Source organism: Balearica regulorum, chromosome 14 (assembly GCF_011004875.1).
Source record: "Balearica regulorum gibbericeps isolate bBalReg1 chromosome 14, bBalReg1.pri, whole genome shotgun sequence".
Classification (NCBI taxonomy): domain Eukaryota; kingdom Metazoa; phylum Chordata; class Aves; order Gruiformes; family Gruidae; genus Balearica; species Balearica regulorum.
This window is the reverse complement of record NC_046197.1, coordinates 19,856,854-19,878,146: the sequence shown is the minus strand read 5'-3', so window position 1 is coordinate 19,878,146 and position 21,293 is coordinate 19,856,854. Positions and strand designations below refer to the sequence as shown.

The window sequence follows — 21,293 nt, the reverse complement described above, 5'->3', positions numbered from 1 at the left end:
ACCAAACCTTCAAGTGCTTTGCAATAGGGTACACCGACCCGAGATGGGAAAGGTGGGACCGCGGCACGTCCAGGCGCACGCAGCTCCTCCGTCTGCCCCAGCACCGCCGGTCACACGCCTCACCCTGCGCCCCACGAAGCGGCGGCGGCAGCTCCGGGCAGCCCTGGCCCTGGAAAGCCACCGCCTCAGCCAAGGCAGGGCCGGGCTTTTATACCACAAAGGTATTTCTGAAGAGCTGAACTGTGTCAAAAACCAAGATGACACCAGCTCTTTTAATATATTAATATTTTTCCATATTATTTTTTATTATCACTGAATGACATCACGTTCAGAGATCTGACTGCACCGTGCCAGCACAGGACGCTGTTCTTGCTGCGTTTTCACATAGCTATCGTGCTTATTTTTCTTCCTGCTACCTCTTATTCAACTATGCGTTCCTGCAAGACGGGTAAACGCTGTTACAGCCCGCCCCTGACCACAGGCAGAGCGACAAACCTGCAGGGAGCTCCAAGCAGAAGCGGCAGAGCGCTCGGATGCGTCGTCTCCATCTCCCTGGCTCCAGCCGCTGGACCCACTCCTGCCCCACGACCCAGCGTTCTCGTCAGGGTGTGCCGAGATGGTTCTCAGCGGGATGCCCGGGCATGCCCTGAGGGCTCAGCCCAGCAGTTATGTTTGTTACGACTTAGAAGAAAAGGAAAAAAAAGTTTCTTCCCTCCTTTACCTAGTTGTTCATCCTATGAAAGGAGGACACCGTGGTGCTCCTTTAATGCAACAGCCCCATTTCACAGCGGTTCTGATTTCTGAGACGAGTCCAAGTCCCGTTCGTGTTCAGCACATTGCCATAGCAATCACTGCCTCCCCCAGCCCGCCCAGCGCCGACGCTGCCGGGCTGAAACCGTGGCGGCCCCGGAGAGGGACAGTCCTGGTGGGATGCGAGTCACCGGGTTCATCCCCAGGAACCTTTTGCCTCAGGTGTAACTGGAGCAGGAAGGATGTGTCAGCCAAAAATAGAAAGTGTCTACCGAGGGCTTACCTCGCTAGTCACAGCCTAAAAGTTAAATATACACGCGCGTACTTACTGTAAAGGCGCTGGCTCAGATTTCACTGGGTTTGGCGCGCGCCCTTCGGAAGGGCTCGGAAGGTGGGAAAAGGAAAGGCCTTGCCAGGCTCCGGCTGTACGCAGCTGTGGAAAACACCACGGGAACGACAAGAAGAAATGAGTGTGCAAAGAACTGGAACAGTGGTGATAGAACTACCCGCGACAGAGAAAACAAACCACTCTCCGTCACTTACATGAGTCGAACCGGACAAGTTCAGTATTATGAAGGAAAAAAAAAAAAAAAGAGGATGTTTTTAACTTTAAAGCAGCCGTCGGTCTACCTGGAAAGCAGCCTGCTAGTCATTCTGCCCCCCAAAATACCACCTCAGCTACCCAGCCCCCCAATCCACCTGGGTCCTTGTTCAGATGTAAACTCTTCCAGCTGCATTTTAAATACTAATTTTGACTTTCTATAGAAAGTTCAAAATAGTCAGGTCCAGGAAAAGTCAGCACACACTTAACATTAAACAACATTCTTTTACTCTAATGAAGCTTTTAATACTTTACTTTTACACTTTAATTGACCCTGGTAAGCATATATTACTCATTTCCAGAGCGATTTTATACTTCTTATCATCATCATTATTATTTCTGCTGCAAATAGAGAAGTTGTCTATAAACCCACGATTTCAGAAGCCCTGTACGGCTTGGAGAGGGGTCAGTTTTCCAGTGCCTTCCAACAGGGACCCGGGCTCACCAAACACAGCTTGCTCCGAAGCGTACCTGCGCTGCCCTCTCTGCCTGACACCAGAGCAGGAACGTCCCTCCTCACCTCCCCGTCACCTCCCCACCCAGCTGACCCACGGTTGCGGGGGGTCTGCGAACCCCAGAGGAGACCTACGTTCCTCAGCGGTGGTGACCTCAACCATCAGTCCTTGCTCAGGAGCCTCCAACACCTCCTCGCCATCGCAGGACGGTGCAAAGGGGAGATGGGGAAAGCACCTCCACTACGGGCCAAACACGGCGGCCGACCGCTCAAACCCGCCTCAAAGTCAGCCGGTGCCTGCCGAAGTTGCGCTCCTCACCGCTCGTTCCACAACACAATTAACTGGCAAAAGTCAGACCTCCCGGACGTGTCCTGCGGGGATCGCATCATCGCGACGTGACCTACGCGGAGCTGGGCATCTGGCTGAAGGCTGCCATCTCCAGATAACGAACCAGCAAAATTAGTGCCAACCTGCCAAGAGGGGTTTCTGGGGAAGAAGACGTAGCGCAGCAGACACCCCAGAGCATCGGGGTGCTGGAGATGAGGAGGGCGAGGGGCTGGAGAGGGCAGTGCCGGGGGGGCCCACGGGCCCGGCGTGCTGGAGCTGAAGGACGGAGCCCGCCGTTGGTCTATAAAGCTTTTTACCAGCGGCTTTGGCCTTGGGAACTTGCCAGCCCCCCCCGCAGCATCGCTGTGGCTGACAGCTCCGTGCAGAGGCGCAGCCGCAGGTGCTCAGCCCGGCCCTGCCGCCCCCACCCAGCGGGCACCCACCGCCGGCTTTGCCCCGGTTCGACCCCTCGGTTCGTCCCGGTGACATAACGAAGACGTAAGGAACCCCCCAGCAGAGCGGGGGGCTGGGGCCGTGAGGAACCGGCTCATCAGCCTCGCGGGTGGGGCCCGCGCCCCACGCTGCTGCGGGGTTATTTCTTGGTGCTTGTTGGAGTTTTGGGGTTGTTTTGGGGGTTTTTTAGCTCGCCCGAGGGGAGCAGTGGATGGAGGAGCCGATGCCCCCCCCCCCCCGCCCCTCCCCGGGGGTCACCGCACCAGCATCCAGGTGCCTCGGGGGGGTTTCCCGGCACGGGTGGATTTTCCCGGCGGGGCGGCTGGAAGTCCCGGCGCATTCCTGCCCCTGACTCACGGCCGGGCCCGGGCTTCCCCCCCGCCCCCCCGCCCCGGTGTCCGTCCGCATCCCCCCCCCCCCCCCGCCGCGTGGCGCCCCCCCACGGCCACGCGTGGCACCGCCGATTCCCGGAAGCGGCTCGCGCCGCCCGCGCCGCTTCTCCCGCGGGAAACCGAAACTCGGCGGGGAAAGGGGACACGCAGGGACACACGCAGGGACACACGCAGACGGGGACACGGACACGACACGGGGATGGGCGAGCCTGCCCCCGGCGGCACGCGCTCTCGGGGCGCGGTTTTGGGGGGGGGGGGGTGTGGAAATCCGGGAAAATAAATAAATTAACAAACAAACCAACGAACAAAGGCAAAAAAAAAAAAGGGGGGGGGGAGAGAAGGGAAGGGGCCAGGGGGTGAATCCGGGAAAATAAAGAAATGCAAACACCACCCCCCCCCCCAGCAAACAAAGGCAAAAAAAAAGGGGGGGGGGCAGGAAAGAGGGGGAAGGGAAGCGGCCGGGGGGAACCCGAAAGCCCCGGTGCCTGCGGGGCAGCCCCCAGCCCCCTGTTCCCAGCCCCGGTGTCATGGGGCCCTCGGCTGTCGAGGCGGCCCCGCAGCTGTCCCCAAGCGCCGACCCAACCCTGCACGGCTGCAGCACCTCGCCCCCGCGTCGAGCTGCCCGCTGGCCCGCGCAAAAGGGCAACTTCTCCATTCCTGCCCAATAAGTCAGCAATTCTGGCGGAACCCAGTCACGAGCTCCCCGCAGCGAGCTCGGGGCAGCTGCCACGCACGGTGGCTAGCTCCGGTGGCAACCACGGGCCGGACGGTACGTCTCCGGCCATCCCGAAAGGAGGCAAGGGCGGCCGCGTGCCAGGGGTGGCCGCAGGGCTGGGAGAGGGACGGCCACGCCGCTCTGGGATTTTGGCCACTGAAGGAGAGTTGGTGGCCGGGGCGTCTCCATTGGGGTATCAGAGGATGTTAAAAAATAATAATTAAAAAGAAATAAATCTGTGCTTGCAGAAGAAATCGCACCCACCTGACAGGGAAGGCCATGAGGATCCATGTGGGACAGCAGTTCCCTACAAGGCGTCCCCTTCCCTGGGGGTCCCTCCCGGCTGGCGGGTCCTCCCATTCTTTGGTGGGGAGAAGGACGCAAGGGGTCCTTCCCCCTGCTGCAGATCCACCGCTGCCCCTCCAGCAGATGGTCGTCTGAACTACGACGAGCTCTCCCGTGTCCAGCTGGACCCATCACTTTTAGCTTTTCCCTTTCTGGGAGGGGAACCCCTTTCAGAGCAGCTAAAAGCAATGTCTGTCTATAAGTGACAGCCGCGACCGGTCCGACCCGAGCTCGGCAGCAGCGTACCCGCCACGGTGCGGGGCCGAGGCTGTCCTGCCTGCCGTGCTGAAACGACTCGGAGTATTCTTCAAGCACTGAACTTGACTCTTGCTTATGGAAGTTGCATTATTATCAAAGAAGGCTGCTGTTCTCACCTGTGGTCTATATTTGGACAGAGATATGTGCAGTCTGCTTCAAGTTAATAGCCAATAAATAATACTAAAAGAAGGGACTAAACTGCAGATGTTTTAACATCGGTTGCTTGCAGCACCCGGTTTTCTCTATTTGCTGTGGTTGCCCCGCGAGGTTCCGATACCGGCCTGCCCAGTGCCTTCCCAGCGCCAGGGACCAGGCCTGGCAGCACAACTGGAGGTCCGGCTCTGCAGCAGGCTGGGTGTGAGCCGCCCTCCCAGCGCATCCTGCTTTTGCTCTCCCGTCCCTTGGCTCCTCACGGCGCTAACGTTTTTTTTTTTTTACTTTTCAGCATCTGTAAGAGCTTCCTTTTTGGCAGATCCTTTGCATGAGGATGGGACAGAGTATTTCAAACAAAGCAGTGGTTATTGATGTTCTTCCTGAGGCAGAGCAGAGATGAAACACTCGGGTCACTGTGCTGCAGCCTCCAGATCGAGACGTCTTTTCCTGGAGAGCTACAGTAAGTTCCCAGGGTCTCCCTGCCTTCCTGCTCGCAGGTACCCAGGCCCGCTCGAGCTGCCAGGCTCGGCTGGGAGGCAACAGCGGGGTGCAGGCAGGAGCTCCGTGCAGGCAGGAGCGTGCAGAGGCTGGGCAGGAGATGGGTGGTGGCCCCAGTGAGCCCCCCAGCCCGAGCACGGTGAGCTGGACCCTGCGTACCCTGCGATGGCCCGGAGGCACAGCACCACGCTGCCGCGGGCTGCCCTGGCCTCTGGCTTGCCTGGCCTGTCCTTCCCCTTCCAACAGCTGGGAAGTTTGGCACCTCTTCCGATCAGTCCAGGAAACAGAAAACTCTGTCAGCTCGGAGCTAGACGCGAACACAACCCGCCTGGCCCACAACATGCTGCTTGTCCTGCAGGCTGGAGCTCCCTTTGGTTTAACTCCCGCCCTTCGGATGGCTGGTTAGGCGAGCGGGCTCGGGCAGACCTATCATCGTCGGACGGATACTCTAAGGGCATATAAAAAAAATAAAAATCTTTAATACACAACTCACCTTTTTTCTACTGACGTCAGCCCCAGCTGCATCGGTGGGACTTCAGCAGGGTAAAAGGAACGGGTTCCCCACTGGGCTTCACGTGGGTTAGCTGCAGGATGCTGGGACCCCAGCGCACCCCGGGGTCAGCGTGGCCCCACCGCTGCCCTCGGCTCTGCCCAGGGCTGGGCAGGCAGAGCAGCTCGGGGGGGGGGGGAAGGCTGCAGCTCCCGTACTCCCCCCCCACGCCGGGAGAGGACTGAGTCTCTCCGACCTTTGGCAGGGAGGCTCAGGCTGCTGCAGGTCTGCACTTTCATTAGGCAAACTCGTCACAGCTGCCAGGTGCCTGCAGCTCACAGGACTTTCCTTGGCAAATAGTTCAGGAAAGGTCTATGCCCTCCTGCGAGGTTGAGAGAAAAGTAAGGAGTGGGGAAAGTCCGGGGACACAAGTCAAATTCTTGGAATTTCCTTTTTTTCCCACCAAACCAAGCCCCGAATCTCATTTTGGTTTAGTTTAAAAATTCATTGTGCCATCGGTGGGGAGAACTGAATTGATTTTGCGTCCTGAGATAGGTCTTTCTAATTCCAGGAAACCGTAAACAGCCCATCCCAGGATATATTTATTGTAGCTCGTGGATCACAGCACTCGGTAGTATTACTTCATGCCATCTGGGCAGAGTTTCAACATTTCTGACATTATTCATTCTCCTGCATGTGCTTCAACCAAACTTCCTTTTTGTAAGAGAGGCATTTATAAGAAATGGAAACAGCTTGCAGCAAGTCTTGTGCTTTCAGGGCTCCCGACCGAGAAGCAGCTATTTTTTGTTGTTAGTCTTTGCAGTTTTTAAGGCTGATACTCCATCTCTGCTCCTTGAAAGAGTGCTCTGCAGTAACCCTTTCCAGCCCAGAGAGCCCGTAGGAGGGACGTGCACTAGCATGACACTGTGACAGTTGTTGGGTACCCATCAGCAGGCAACCGTGGCATTCCCCAGGTGACAGCGAATGCTCCGCACCCATTTTGTATGCCCCAGTTAGCTGCTTCAAAAAGAAAGAATTGTTTCTGAGTTTGATGGGGAAAGGGGAGGAAGGCAAGTCGGGGAGAAAATGAGAAAGGGTTTGCATTAGAGCAGGTTTCTCTTAAAACAGGTAGAAAGGAGGAACAAGCCCTTGCAGAGCGGGTTCTGGAAGGACTGTTGAGTGCTGGTGGGCATGGAAAGGTCACGAAGCAGCAATGGAAGGAAGCAGCCAGGGCCGCGAGGAAGCAGATAAGAGGCTCTCTCTCGCCATGCTCCTGCTCTTCCCCTCCGCAAACCCCCGCTCCATCCTGTGGTTGTTCACTCCCCCCACCCAAATACTGCCCGGGCATGCCGACGTCGGGCTCTGCACTCCCGGGGCTCACTGCCGGTCGCCAGAGGCAGCTTTCCGTGGCGGCCCCCGTCCCCCTCTCCCCATCTCCCCATCGCCAGGGCAGGGATTCCCCACTGCAGAGTTTCTCCGCTGGTTGGATTCAGAGTCCCGGGAAGGGAAAAATCTTCGAAGCAAAGACTGCCATCAACACTGGGTGCAATGCTCAAGCTCTTTCCCCCCAAGACACCTTCGGGAGTTAAAACCCGAGGGTCGTCTGCCCTATCCACACCTCACACAGAGCACCAGGCGAGTGCAGGGCCGATGCGTTGGCTGCTGCGTGTACGTGCACTGAACGAGGGGCTACGGGGTGCACTCGTGCTCCCGCAGCATCGCCTCCCGTGAGGGAAGGGCAGCCTGCCTCTCGCTCAGCTTGGAAAGGAGCCCTGGGCTGGGAAGTTGTCGGAAAGCTGATAGACTCCTACGCTGCTGCTCCGGCATGTGTGCTTACCTGGAGAGGAATGCCTCTTGAGTTTGTACCCACTTCTGCAACTGTCTTTGCACTGGAGCGTGCTGGTTTTCACCCCTCCGCTCCCCAGCTCCTCAGAAAGTGTTTCTGGATGTTCAGGGCTCCATGGGTTTGCTTGGGGGGGGGAAAGCACGGAAGGTCTCATCCCCACCCAAGGGTAATTTTGCAAGGAGCGAGGAGGGAAGGGTATTGCAGAGGTAAGGTGGAAAAGATGCTCCTCTTGCTCTGCCAGAAAAGCCGCCTGCTCTGAGCAGCCCTGGCAGCAGGCTGGCTGCCCACGGCTGAGAAGGTCTGTGCCACTTGTCACTGGGGAGGAGACAGCTGGGCCTTCAGGGTTAGCAGCAGGTTTGGTACCGCTGGCTGGAAACTGCCCATTTCATGGTTCAACGTCACATGGTTCAATATTAACCACTATTTATTTTATATGGCACAGGAGTGAAGCCATCTTGAAGTGCTTTTTTTCTGGCAGCTTAACCAACCACAGCGGTGAGACGGGGAACAAAGCACCACGTTCGAGCCAGTGTGCCCAATTCACAGCCCTCTCTTCTTGCAGGCTACGCCAGGGGCTCTGCGGGTGATGCCGTGCAGTTCATGCTTTTGAACATTACTTGAAATACAGTCTTCCTGGGAGCACCTTATTTCAGGGCACTACCGACTAGAGACAGAGGGATGCCCGCTGTAGAATAACAAATACCCCTTGCTGGAGCATCAGCTGGGGATTTGATTTGGGTTTAAATGAAAATATTATTAAATATTTCCTCTGCATTAGGAAAACAATCCCAGACTTGAGATCTCCCTGGATTGGGTAAATGTGATAAAATATTTTAGCAATCTGTTTCTGTGTCTCCATTTACCATGAAAACAAGAGAACTGGCAAATCGCGGGGCGGGGGGGGGGGGGATATGAAAAAGGGGGAACATCAGAGGGTGTTCAGAGCCGAAAGGCTGAGCAGGTGTCCGAGCTCAGACTGCTGTGGAGCAGAGCTGGAGCAGGACTACAACTCTGCAGAGCATCAGAGGTTTTGGCATTCATGGAGACTCTTGCTGGGTGATAAGCCGGGTGGAGCAGAACGGTTTTATGGCCAACCATTTATTGACTCCTTGGGGCACGCGGTTTATTCCTTGTTCACACTTTTGTAAAAGTACCTATCAATTTAAATGCATATTCTTGCAATATGAAGCAAGCTGCCGAAATGATTGTTAGCGTAGCGGTGTGAACGGGAGGAAGGAGCCGGGTTTAGGAGGCCGATTTGTAAGGGCAGTGTCAGGAGAGCCTGCCACACAATAACATCGGGGAGAGACAAGTTGTTATTTCCTTGTTCCAGCTGAGAGATAACAAAGAAGCAAACAAACGTAAGGCATCCCGGCTTGGGCAGGTCGTGCTCCATGGAAGCTTGCTGGGCAGATATGACAGAACGCAGATATAAAGGTCACTTCAGTTTCACTGAGTGGGACCTGTATGGCTTTAAACCAGAGGAAAAACGTGGAGAGTTAGGGCTGGGATTGTTAACCTTCCTTCGTGCATTTCTATTCTAGGCCTATTTATTTGGTGTCTGGTGCCAGCTCCTGACAAAGATACGGACTAAAAATAGCCAGTAAGGATCATAAGAGTACTAAAGTCATGTATCGAAAAAGTCACTGTTCAAAATTCCGTCATTTAAAGTATTGAAGATACATTCAGCAGACGCGCACATTGGCTCGTCAGACCAGGAAGCTCAGAATTCATTTTTCTTAAAGCTGGCTGAGGGGGTAAAAACAAACTATGGGAGGCTGGAGCTTGAAAGGAACGACAGCACGATCTTTTTTTTGTCAATATTTAGGTTGTATAAGAGGTGTCATGACTATTTTTGTAGATTACAGTTGCAACCTCAAATACCTTCTGTCATGTCTTTTTCAGGCTACTTTTACGTTACCTCTTACTACTCTAGATTTCTGGACATCTTACGCTGAGGAGTAAACCTATGTCCTCTCACAGACTACGAATGATAAATGTCCCGGTGCTGTCCCTACCTTGCCTGCGTACCTCTTTCCTTCTTCGATTATTTGCTTGATTTACCTAATATGTTATATTTTTCTCTACAACGAAAGCTCTCTGGTGAACGGTGCCTCACCCAGCACGAAGACCCAACTGGAGGATACTACCGCAAGATAAAAGTGTCAAGCAGACAAAAGAAACAGTTTAGAGAAAACATGGCACACCTACAAGGTGTTTTTTCTGCACTTAAAACCAAGTCTGGGCTTTTCTTTAATCTTGATGTTAAAACAATAAAAAAAAGAGAATACTTGCTAGTGCAGGCAGGCAGTGCGATAGCGTCCCACCGTTTGGGACAATATACCTTCCCGTTGCACATGGCTTCACACCTGCCCTGAAAGAATTGAGAATGAAATAACTAAAAATGCTCCAATATTCTGCTGGATGGAAGGCACCCTGAAGGCACTGCACACAAATCGAATCCCATTGTCATCCAGGTCCAGTGGATCGGGGGGAAATCTTGATGGCTTCGGTAGCCTTCTGAAGCCGTCATTTCCCTTCTGCACGCTTCATCCGTGAGCGGAGGGAGAGGCCAATACCAGCGGTCGCCCTTTATGTCTCCTAACACAGTTATTTCAGGTCAGCCCAGCCTGACGCAGAGCCCAGGCCAGGAGAAGATGGGACGAAAAACGTTGTGAGGTTTTGCAAAATGCTTGCATTGCCCTGCCTCCTTCCTTCTGCTGTTTGCATGGATGATAGGTGTCCTAGCTCTTACTGTAATTGCGCAACCTATGACAAATAAGTGCTGTGAAATCAGAGCATCTGTAAGTCTTAAACCCCTACATCAAAGTGACTGAGACCGGATTGCCGCTGGGAGCTTTATGGGAAAAAGCACTGAAAAAAGACCACGCTACAGCTATAACCAGGCTGAGGAATCCTGTTAGACTGTCGAGGCTTTCAAACCAACGACAGACCAAGTCCAGGCAGTGTCTGTAGTACCGCTTCCCACCAGAAAGGTGGTCTGCTGAGGCCAGGCGGGAGCCTGTGTCACACGCTGGTCCCTGGCTTAGGTGCGCCACGATGCGCACAGGAATTGCTCCACCGACCCGTTTCTTTCAGCCGTGCATTTAATGAGCATTCAACACCGGAACGCAGCACCAGAGTCCTGTACGTCTACTTGCATCATTGGGAGGACTCGTGCTGACACTGCACTGCTCGTTGTGTACTGACCACTACTCACCGTGAAAGCACAAATGCCGAGGAGATGGTGGAGCATCACTCACAACCTTCCCACGTTTTCCTTTTCTATTGACCTCCTTTCTACCACCAGTGACTGTTCCTGTTACTCCAGGCCCTACCGCATCCTTTATGCAAAATGCTAACACCGAATAAATGAAAATACCGTTTTGGACCTCCCTGTTCATTAGTCCTGCTGTCAGCAGCAGAAACGTGCCCTTCGGAGCCGGTCCCAATCCCGAGGCCCGCGGCAGCGCTCGGGGGAACCGGGCTGCTCAGAGCCGACACCGGGGCCGGTTCCTTGACACTCCGCAGCACGTTGACCGGCAGCGGCCTGACCGCTGGCCGAGCTCCCACCCGACTCAGAATAGCCTCATCTAGACCCTGCATTTCATGCGCTTCCTTTCCTAATTCAGGAGGGTTGCCGTGGGCTGGGGGAGAGGCAGGGAGGCCATGTGTTGGGATTACCATGCTGCCTCCGGCTGCCTGGGAAGCAGGTGAACAGCAGCCGTGCAGGGGGAGCACGGGCCGGGGCTGAGCCTCTCCGTGGGAGGGGGGCTGGACTGTCCCTCCGTGGGAGCGGGGCTGGATACCTCGGTGGGGACGGGGGGCTGTGTCCCTGCGTGGGAGGGGGGCTGGATCCCTGGGACGGATGGAGGTTGAATCCCTCGGTGAGGACGGGGTCTGCGTCCTTCCGTGGGCCGGGGCTGAGCCCCTCGGGGGCACGGGGCTGTGTCTCTCCGTGGAGACGGCGGCCGCGTCCCTCCGTGGGACGGGGGCTGGATCCCTCGGCGTGGGGGGGGGGGAGCTCACGGGGCCAGGCTGCAGTGGGGGTCCGAGCCCCCGGGGGGACAGAGGCCCCGCCCGCTCAGCAGCAGCCCGAGCCGAGCCCCCGGGTGGCGGAGCCCGCACCCACGCAGGACAGCGGCCGGGCGGGAGGGGCGCGGGGCGGGGCCGGCACAGGAGCGTGCGGCGTGGGGGCGGGGCTCCCCCCGGGCCGCTGGTGCTACAACAGCGTGATTTCCCCGAAGTGATGCTGGAGGCGGCGGCCAATGGGCGGTGCGGCCGCTCCCCGTGGCGGCGCTGATTGGCTGAGACGCCCCGGGCCCGGGGCGGCGGGGAATCCCGGGCGCCGCCGCGTTATACCCGAGGGCGCGCCCCGCGGGCGGCAGAGGCGGGTCGGCGGGTAGCGGGGACGGACGGCTCGGCTCGGCTCGGCTCACTGCACCGCTGCACACCACGGCACAGCATTGCACGGCTCGGCACCGCACCACCGCACCGCACTGCACAGCACGGCACTGCACAGCGAGGTGGGTCGCGGTGCGTCCTGTCCCGACTCCGGCTCCCGCTTTGCGCGGTACCGTGGGAGCGGCGGCGCGGCACGGCGCGGCACGGCACGGCACGGCACAGCTTTGCTCGCCAAGAGGGGGCAGCGCCGGCTTTAGCCGTACGGAAGCGGTTTGGAGGCGCGGGGCGCATCGCGCTGGCAGCCGTCGGTTGGCACCGGGCATCCCTCCGGCGGGCAGCGGCCGCGGCCCCTCACCCAACCCGCGGGAGGGGACGGGACGGGGCGGGATGTTGTTCCCCCCCCCCCCACCGCGCGGGGCCGGGCATGTCCGGGCGCGGCTGTCGCTCTGGAGGCTCCGCTCCGCCGTTGAGCGTGTGCCAAGCGCCGAGCTCCGGGGCCGGATCCTGCTGCCCCGAGCCGCGGTCCCCGCGGGGGGCAGCCGGGCTGAGCTCCTCCCGGAGCGGGCGTTCTCCGGACCCTTGTCCCGCCGCCACCAGCGCGTTGCTGGTGAAAGTTAGAATGGTGTATTGTTTGGGAAATCTCGCTCTGTCTGTCTCAAAAAAAAAAAACCCACCGCAAACAGGAAATTATTTCTGCAGAGGAAGGGCTGGGAGGGCCGCGCCGCCCCGCTCCGGCTGCACGGCGGGGCCGGAGCGCCGGGTGCGGTTCTGCCGGGACCGGTCGCGTTGCTAATTGGGGATATCCCCCCCCCCCCCGCAGCAGAACGGGCACCCCCTTCCCCTTGTGCAATTTAATTAGTAATACACGTTTAAGAAGGCGACTGTGCAGTTAGTGCCTCTCCGTGGCCGGGGGGGGGGGTCCCCGCACCCACTCGCGGGAAAACCGCGCCGGTGCCGGGGCGGGGGTGGGGCCCGGGCTGCCCTGTCCCACGCAAAGCCCCCCCCGCAGCCCGGAGCACCCGCCGCTGCAGTCGGCCCCTTTCCAGGGCTCAAACCTTCAGAGGTGCTTTTGGTGCTCAGCGGGCAGAGCCGCAAGCGCTGCCCTCCAGAACCAGGTGGAAGGTACTGAAAAAGGGTTAAGGCTCTGGAAAAGGAATTTCGGTTGCATCGAGACTGTTAGTGGCAATGCTTACAGAAGGGAAGGGAGGGGTGACATTGCAGAGCGATTAAAATAGTGATGAGTGTTTTGCTGACCTGTTATTTCTTTCATAGACAACATGCCAGTGTCAAGAATGCGCATGAGACCCTGGCTGGAAATGCAGATTAATTCCAATCAAATACCAGGACTGATATGGATTAACAAGGTGAGGGTTGTTTGTTACTATTCTCGTCATTATTATTGTTATTACTTATGTATCATTAACCATCCTTGTTCTTAGATTACACTAAACAAAAGTCAAGATGATAAAGGAAAGAAGGACATGGAGAAAACTCGCCAGCATTATGTTTGAAACCCAACTGGTTTTGTTTTCAGAAAAGGTAGCTCTGGTTGGTACAGAATGTAGTAGCTCCATTTTTTCCCCAGGAAAATTCCCAGGAGGGAAATGATAAATTGAAATAAAAGCAGACTGAACATGATGGAGAACCAAGAAAACTCCAAGCCCTCTTTTAATTCGTGCTGCCCACTTGAGCCAAGTCACCTCCTGTCCCAGTTAAGCAGCTACTGTTACACTCCCAGTGGCTCCCAGTTTTAAGATTTGGCCTGAAAGAAACTGTGTTTGTCTCACTTTGGTCGGGAAGGCACAGCTCTGTACCTGTACCGCAGCATGAGATCGCTAGCCTCGATGAACCAGGTCTCTTTCTCTGAAGTTTCCATAGCCGTCCCAAGGTGATATTTAAGCTAGGACATGTTTTTCTTAGGATTCCTGCAGGATCTTAGAGGCAACTTTGGAAAGGGGTTCTCTACCAAAGTGTACCTGGAATATATACTGTAGTTGGTGATACACTAATAGATTAGATGCAATGTCTTTAAATGATTCTGAGATAAAATTGATAATATTGCTTATTTCTACTGTACCATACCACATGTGGCTTTCCCAGATTCAGATCTCATAAGGAGCCTTAAATACCTTGAACAAAATAGATGGGACAATGGATGTTTAATTAAGATACAGGGCAGAGGGTTTATAAAGTTTCTGAGCTGCTGCTGCGAATTCTTTGATTAAATCCATTGTTCCCCACTGGCACGCGATGCTTCTTTTTTAATTCCAATCTCTATTGGTTTAACTTCAGGATAAGATGATGTTTCAAATCCCATGGAAACATGCAGCCAAGCATGGCTGGGATATGGAGAAAGACGCCTGCCTGTTCCGGAGCTGGGCCATTCATACAGGTATGTGCTGGCTTTACATTTCAATCATTTACATTTACAGTCATAGGAATATCTCAAACAAGGCATTTTTTTTGGTCTTGACTTACCCCTCAGGTAGGTATATTAACTACCAGTTTATATGTCAGAGAAAATAGAAGAATAATTTCTTTTTTGGTGGGAAGAACTAGCACTGAAAAGCCTAAACGCTCACCCCATCTCTTATTTATAGGACGATACAAAGTAGGTGAGAAAGACCCTGATCCGAAAACCTGGAAGGCGAACTTCCGCTGCGCTATGAATTCCCTGCCTGACATCGAAGAAGTGAAGGATAAAAGCATCAACAAAGGCTCCAGTGCTGTCAGGGTTTACAGGATGCTGCCGCCCTTGACAAAGGATCAGAAGAAAGGTAAGCCAAGCCCTCAGCAACGCTTCCACTACTGCGCTTAACCACCACTTAAATTTCCTCCTCCACGTAGGGAGGAGGTGTTAGTAGCACCTACCGGGGTTAGTCACTGGTTATTGCCATGAGTAACAGTTGGTACAAAGCGTTCATTTTATCCCGAGTTCTTTGAACGTGCCTAAAGGCACCATGCGGCGGCGAGCGGGACTCGCCGCTGCTGACAGCGGTAGCAGAACTTGCTGAGCAGGGCTCAAAGCTGCAAGAGCTCGCGCTCGCCTAAAATGTCAGCCATGCAGCCCTTTCTCACAGTCGTCTTATTTTTATTTAACAGAAAGGAAGTCAAAGTCTTCAAGAGAAGCAAGAAACAGGAGCAAGAGAAAGGTATGTGACTGTAGAGGCAGCTGAAGAAGGTAGAGGTTTTGGTGGTTTTCATGCTTTATTTTTTTTTCATATGGGAACTCGTGCGTTCTTAGGCAAGTCTTTCATGCTTTGCCCTTATTTTTGTAGTCGTATGAAGACATGAGGACGGAGGAGTCAGCAGAAAGACTAACCAACACTCCTCTGCCAGATGACCACAGTGGCTACACCGTTCACGACTACGCGGGGCAGGAAGTGGAGGTTGAGAGCACATCCATCACCTTAGGTGAGACTCAATTTTTAGCTCTCTGAGCAGAGTGGAAAGTGCTGTTTGCGCTAAACCCACAGTCTCTGCGCCAAAAGACAAAGACGACTCTTGGGGTTGGGCCTGGCTGTGCCATCAGACGGGCAGGGAGGAAACAGAGGTGGTTGTGTCTCTCCTGTGAGCGCCAACTCCTCCTGGTGCATCCCACAGACCTGTCCTCGTGCGAGGTGAGCGGCTCCCTGACCGACTGGAGGCCGCCGATGGAAATCACCATGGCTGACAGCACCAACGACCTCTACCAGCTCCAGGTGTCTCCCCTGGCCTCGTCCTCAGAAGGTGGGTATTTCTTTTTTCCTACCCTGGTCCTTCATGGGGCGACTGGAGGCAGGTTGGAGGCAAGGCAGCGGGATGAAGGAGTGCCTGGGGGATCAGGACAAACAGCAGTTGTCTTGTAGAAAAACAAACAAACAAAACCCAAATAAAACAAGCTCTACCTGGTAGACTTGGGTGTCTGGAGCTACCAAACCGGCCGGGTTACAGAAGGGCACGTGCCGCCTGCAGAAGTCGTTGCTCACGGGTGAAAGGCTCTGAAGCGCCATTTACTTTGACATGGGCAAAGGGGCAGGCTTCATCTCGCAGGCTCGACGCGACGGCACGGACAGGTCAGCCTGTAGAGAGGAGGAGAGATTTCTGAGCCGGGAGGTGGGACTGGGGTTCCCAAGGCAGATGGGAGGAGGCGATGCAGGACAGAAGTTAGGTACAATAGTGACAGCGGAGGTAACCGCGCTTGCCAATGGGGAAAAAAATATTAACGTGGATATATCAGAGTGGTTCTTCACCCGGGGTGGAAATCTGCTCCTGCATACCAAGCGGGCTCTGCTTTGGCGAGTCCTGGGGAGGCATCAGAGCTGCTGGAGCCACGCACCCCAACGCGCAGGGTCTGGGGTGCGGAGCTGCTGGTGGGCCCCCCCGCCCACGAGACCTTCCTCGGCATCATCTGGGCAGGGGGGGAGTAAAAGGCAGCGGTGTTGTGTGACAAGAGAGTATGAAGTGGGTTGTGTGGTGAAGAAGCAGAAGTGTGAGGGCTAACGTGCAAAATTTGACATCTATGTTTTCTTCTCTTTTTTTTTTTTTTTTTTAAATGTACTTACAAAACAGTCACAGACGAAGATGAAGAGGAAATGAATTCGGAGATTTTTAAGGTAAACCCAGCCCTTCTGGTCAGAATGAAATTGGCCAAAGTTGTTGTTTGCACCGAGCGAGGAAGGGAAGCAGCTATCTGACCCAGACCTGTATGAGCTGAACATACACTTACATAATCCAAGACCCTTATGTCATGAGGAAGCCTGAAAACTGAAATATAAAATGAAAGCTACTTTGCAAACATGAGCCGGAGGGGACACATCCATGGAAATATTTACTCTTCACGTGAAAGTCACAGAAAGCTATTGAGTACTGCTAGACGTAGAGGTTACTCGATTAGAGTCTGCAGAGGTTCTCTAGACTTTTTTATTTCGCCCTTCTCTCCACCTCCAACATGTACGGCGCTTAATCTGTGTTTCCAGACGTGTCACGCTCATCCCACTGATAAGATGGGGGTTTCATCACCAAAGGTCTTCTGGCCCTTCCTGTTTGGCATTAAATTTATTTATATTTTTTTTTAAACTGGGTGTTACATAATTTAGCATAAGAAGATAGAATTTGATCTTTTTTGCTTACCTGTCTTCTAATGAAGAGAAAGGAATAAAACACTGGACCCAGAGACAGACGCAGCAGTTTTTACCGTCTCCTTATTCTCTTACAGCTGTTTGAACCAGCCCAAGACTGGCACACCACCAGCGTCGGTGGGAAAGGCTTTCTCACCAACGAGCCGGGCACACAGACCATGTGCAGCACTTACAGCTACAAGGAGCAGGACGGGGAGATCGACACGACTTCAGGTACAGACTCCTCGGTTATTACTGACGGTCAAGGATGGTGCAGACGAAGGTTTTCAGGCAAGACACGAATTGGGAGGGAGCAAAGCAAATGGAGGAGTTCACACGTCCCTGTGTTCTCAGATTTCCAAGTGGCCTGTCGGAAGGCTCTCAGGAATTTGTTCATAAAAAGGGAAAGGAGAAAAATGCCTCCAGTAAGAGTGTTCTGCAGGTTTGTCTTAGGGTTATACGCATGTAAGCTATGCCAGGTTTCAGGAACTCCTTGCAATGTAACTGAAGGATTTCCACTAGCAATAGTCTAAACGGGACAGTTGAATAGTGTTTGGAGTATTTTAGCAAAGCATTCGTCTAAGGTATCCACTCGCATCCCAGAAATCTTTCTATTTTTGATATATTTATAAACACACATGTATATATATACACTATTTTGCTCTTACTGCATGGGATTCAGTACTCATTCCTGGTTTGTTTTGTCTAGGAGAGCTGGAGTTCAGGTTCTTCGACCAGAAAAGCAGCCTAGACTTCTCCTGGCTGGAGACAGTGAGACCCAGCATGCAAGTCATTCCCTGCGGCTTGTAAACCCCTGGCTTCCTCCCACCATGAACTGCTCTTGGGTAGAAACTTTGACAAGCCTGAAGAGAATGGAAGAAATTGTTTGTTACTGACTGAATGAAGAAAGTAGCTTTTATATTCCGTTTAACTTTTAGGCCTGAAGAGGTTAGCAGGAAAAATTCCTTTATAAATAAAGAAAAAAAAAAAAGGACTCCCATCTCACTAGCAGGACTCCTGGCACCGACGATGCTCAGCCACAGTACGCACCTTGTCACCGCTTCGGAGGTGAAGCTTTTGCTGGAAGGTTGCCGATGTGCCGTGGGGGTCTGACCTAGTGGGGTACGCTGAACGGCGTTGCGTGCCGGAGGCCCGGGGCCGAGGTTACCGTCCTCCCCGCGGGAGATGTGATGAGCACTTTACCCACGGAGTGCTTAGGAGAGACACCGCAAACGAGTCTCTTGCCTGTTAGTTTTGGTTGCTGCTTACCTGTGCAACACTGGTGACATTGAGCATGATGACTGTCATTACACTTAGTCAAAAAAATTGCACTAATTGGCCCTCTCTTCTTTGATTTACTCCATCACATAGTTCATCTTTCCGATCTTTAAACTGTGTAAATAGTTTAGACCAATAAAATGTGAAAATTCAGTTTAGGCTTTGCTTCCACATAGTACAGTTACCCAGGTCTACTCATAGGCTGTTATGCGCTCATAGGTATGCTGTATCTATTTCCACATAATAGTTGAAGAGCTGCTGCATGAAACAATTTTTGCACTGATAGGGGCAGAGCTCTCTATTTATACCATGCCTTCCCGAGAGCCCTTCTCGCGCTCTACCGGGATACCTGCGGGCCTGCAGGCAGCAAGCTGCCACGGCCCGCAGAGCCACCCTGGGCCAGCGCGGGCAGGACGGAAGAGGTTCTAGTTTGTGTGTAATAAATAGGAATCAAATCACTAAGCTGTAATAGACTATTTTCTTGTACATTTTATTTTTGTATATAAAGTGTTGTATATTTGTTTTAATAAAAGTGTTTTATATATGACATGTTTACTTTTTCTCATGAGAGAGCTCTGAGAATGCATTCCAGATTCCTTGAAAAATACCCAAACAGATGTGCTGTTGACAGAGACAGTCAGGGTTTTTTTTTTTTTTTTTTTTTTTTTTTCCATGAGTCATGAAAGCACAAGGAATTTAGTACCCTTTGCTCCTGTTTTCCACACAGCCCCCCTTCCCAGCGCCTGCTTGCCCAGGTCCTGTCCACGTGTGGGGTAGTTGGTTTGTATCTGCCATCATCTGCAACAGTCAGAGCGGGGTTACAGGCTATGCTACTAAAAACCCCCACGGACCAAGTCCCTGCTGTGGACGTCCCTATCAGCAACAGTCAGCGTCTGCGATAAGAAAATCAGCAGCGAAGACCTAGATAAATAAGTTGTGTTTGTGTAAAAAGAAAACATGCACAATTCAGAAGACGGGGGGAAGCAAGCTGGTTTTCCCCTGTGTATTTTATTCATTTGCCATAGTTTCAGGCTGGAAAGGTCTGACCTGTTACTGCATCGTCTGGGGTGGGAGACGAGAGACAAGTGTGGCTGATGCAACGTGTCTCCAGCTGCAGCCACCGGCATCTGACACTGCCTGGAAAGCCCCTGTATCGAACAAAGCTGTGTCGTGACAGCCCTTGGGAATAACTTCACTCACTCAGCAAAGGCGAGGGCGAACCGAGGAGAATATTGGGCTGCAGGAGAGGAAGACCCAATCCAAAGGGCTGGAAAAAAGTGGATATTTCCTACTGCCTTTGGCCCAGGCTCCGCTGCGACTCGACCCGCAGGGACAGATGCGGGGTTTGCCGAGGGAAGAGGGACAGAAATAAGTGCCGTAGGAGGCAGGTGGTGGTGGGTCTCAAATCCGGCACGGCTAGAAGGCTTGGACGGGGCCCAGCGAGGTGGGCAGGCAGCCCGGGAGGGAGAGGCTGGGCAGGGTTGCTGCGGTGCCTGTTAGTCATTAACTGACCTTGCTGTGAGCCAGCCCCAGCGGGCAGCTGCAGGCAGCACCCTTCCAGGTGGCACCAGGCAGAGAGCCGCTTCCTACGGCCTCATCCTGGCTCTGCGTGGGGGGGATGACCTTGCTGTCCCCCACCTTGCTGTCCCCCCACAGTGGTCACGCTCCCTGGCAGGGTATCTGGTCTGAGGGTCCACCTCCCGGGAAGGGATCCAGCCAGCCGGGACCCCCCCCTCGGGTACCAGGGCTGCCAGAGCAGAGGCTACGGCGGTCTGCCAGGAAGGCAGGATCGCCCCCACCTAAAATCCCGCACAAGGACCCAACGCGCATCTAGAGTAGGAACGCTTTGTGCACGAGCAAAGAAATCACTCACCGGATGAGACCTGTGCCCCGGCCACTGCAGCAGCAGCTACCGCCATGGCGAGGGCGGGGGGCTGCCGGATTGTGCGCCCAGGGAGGGACATCACCTCGCTGCCATCGACCTAACCAGAGGAAATTGGTTTTGTTTAGGAACCGCTGCAAGTTTGTTACACACGGGGGGAGGGAGAGAGAAGGGAAACTTTCTATGATGCAAACAGTGCTAAAAATAACGCAGAGATTAATTTGCCCATTCATGCATTAAAAGGAGCAAGTTTTTCACAGTTATGCTCAGATACAAAGAAACAGCACTTAAAATTTTCACAGGTAAAAGGTTTGGCCAAGATTTGAAGACCGAAGAAAACAGCAGCTAACACCTCACACCCAGGGACCACAGACATGCTCCGAGCGTGTTTTTACGAGGCCAGAGGAGATGCTTTCCTTTGTCACCTGCCAAGGTACCCGCGCGACCGACCGCACGGTGGGTATTTTTCCAGGGAAAAGTGGTGAAGTCCCATGACGGGGCGGAACTTATCCATCTGGTTGCCTCACTGGGTGAATAAGGTGAATAACTGCCAACTTCAAAATATTTTGTTGTTTGTTGTTGTTTTGAACTCTTCGGGGCGGGGGGGGGGGGGGGGGAAGCAGAGTCGAACTCTCCAGCTCGGGGCAGGGGGGGTTTCTTGCCGAACCCCAGCTGAGAGTGGGAGGCTGCTGTGCCATGTGGATGCCTGACCGGCTCCTCCATCGCCTCCAGGGCAGGCGGGATTTGTAGAAGCGACTTTTCTTCTCCCTGCACAAACTAAGGAAACCTTTAGGCTGCTTGAACCCAGAGGAACATCATGAGCTCTTCAGGATAAATCTCCTGCACAGGCTGTGCAATGAAAACAGTTTTAAACCTTGACATTGGATTCTTCTGAACTTGCGTAGTATCCTAATCAAGCTCTTCATAAACCCAGTAAACTTTAGCTGCCTTTCCTGTGTTGGGATAAGAATTGTTTTCACCTTTAATACGCACACAGCTACATTCAGTGGCTACATACCAGGAGAGCGGGTCATTGCAGAGAGCTCACCCCGGCCAAACCCAGACGAAGCAATAAAAGGAAAGATTTCATGGGCAGGGCTCGAAGGGCAGGCAAGCAGCTCCTTCTTGTGCTACGAACCCTGCATGACAGCGAGAAAGATGTATAGGCGATGCAACTGTTGTAAAAATAAAGAGAGATCACCTCTCTGTGGTGGAAAACAAAAAGGGGTCCTCGTATAATCAGTGGTCCTTTGGGCACCGAATGGAGCTAACGCTGCCGGGGTGGCAGGCTGCGTGAGCAGGGGCTCTCCATCCCTTACACCGTACTTAAACCGTCACTGGCTGCAG

The 21,293-nt window shown here is 53.9% G+C and overlaps 1 protein-coding gene and 1 long non-coding RNA gene across 2 annotated transcripts; one reads left to right on the top strand and one right to left on the bottom strand.

Moving 5' to 3' along the window:
* Nucleotides 1-11,658: 11,658 nt before the first annotated feature.
* IRF1 (interferon regulatory factor 1) lies at nucleotides 11,659-18,611 on the top strand. The gene is made up of 10 exons (XM_075766358.1): nucleotides 11,659-11,809; nucleotides 12,960-13,051; nucleotides 13,980-14,079; nucleotides 14,288-14,464; nucleotides 14,790-14,839; nucleotides 14,966-15,101; nucleotides 15,291-15,416; nucleotides 16,239-16,282; nucleotides 16,885-17,020; nucleotides 17,496-18,611. The coding sequence occupies exons 2-10, from the start codon at nucleotides 12,965-12,967 to the stop codon at nucleotides 17,594-17,596; spliced, it is 957 nt and encodes a 318-aa protein (XP_075622473.1). The 5' UTR covers nucleotides 11,659-11,809; nucleotides 12,960-12,964; the 3' UTR covers nucleotides 17,597-18,611.
* Nucleotides 14,894-15,748, bottom strand: LOC142603823 (uncharacterized). Its single transcript, XR_012837704.1, has 2 exons — nucleotides 15,575-15,748; nucleotides 14,894-15,500 (listed from the first exon to the last, which is right to left on the bottom strand). It is a non-coding gene; the product is annotated as an uncharacterized LOC142603823 (long non-coding RNA).
* Nucleotides 18,612-21,293: the final 2,682 nt, after the last annotated feature.

Excerpts from the sequence above, each read along its gene's own strand:
- IRF1 (XM_075766358.1), top strand. The coding sequence starts at position 12,965 with ATGCCAGTGTCAAGAATGCGCATGAGACCCTGGCTGGAAATGCAGATT. Across the intron at positions 14,465-14,789 it reads GACAAAGGATCAGAAGAAAG|AAAGGAAGTCAAAGTCTTCA; the intron begins GTAAGCCAAGCC and ends TTTATTTAACAG. Across the intron at positions 17,021-17,495 it reads GGAGATCGACACGACTTCAG|GAGAGCTGGAGTTCAGGTTC; the intron begins GTACAGACTCCT and ends TGTTTTGTCTAG.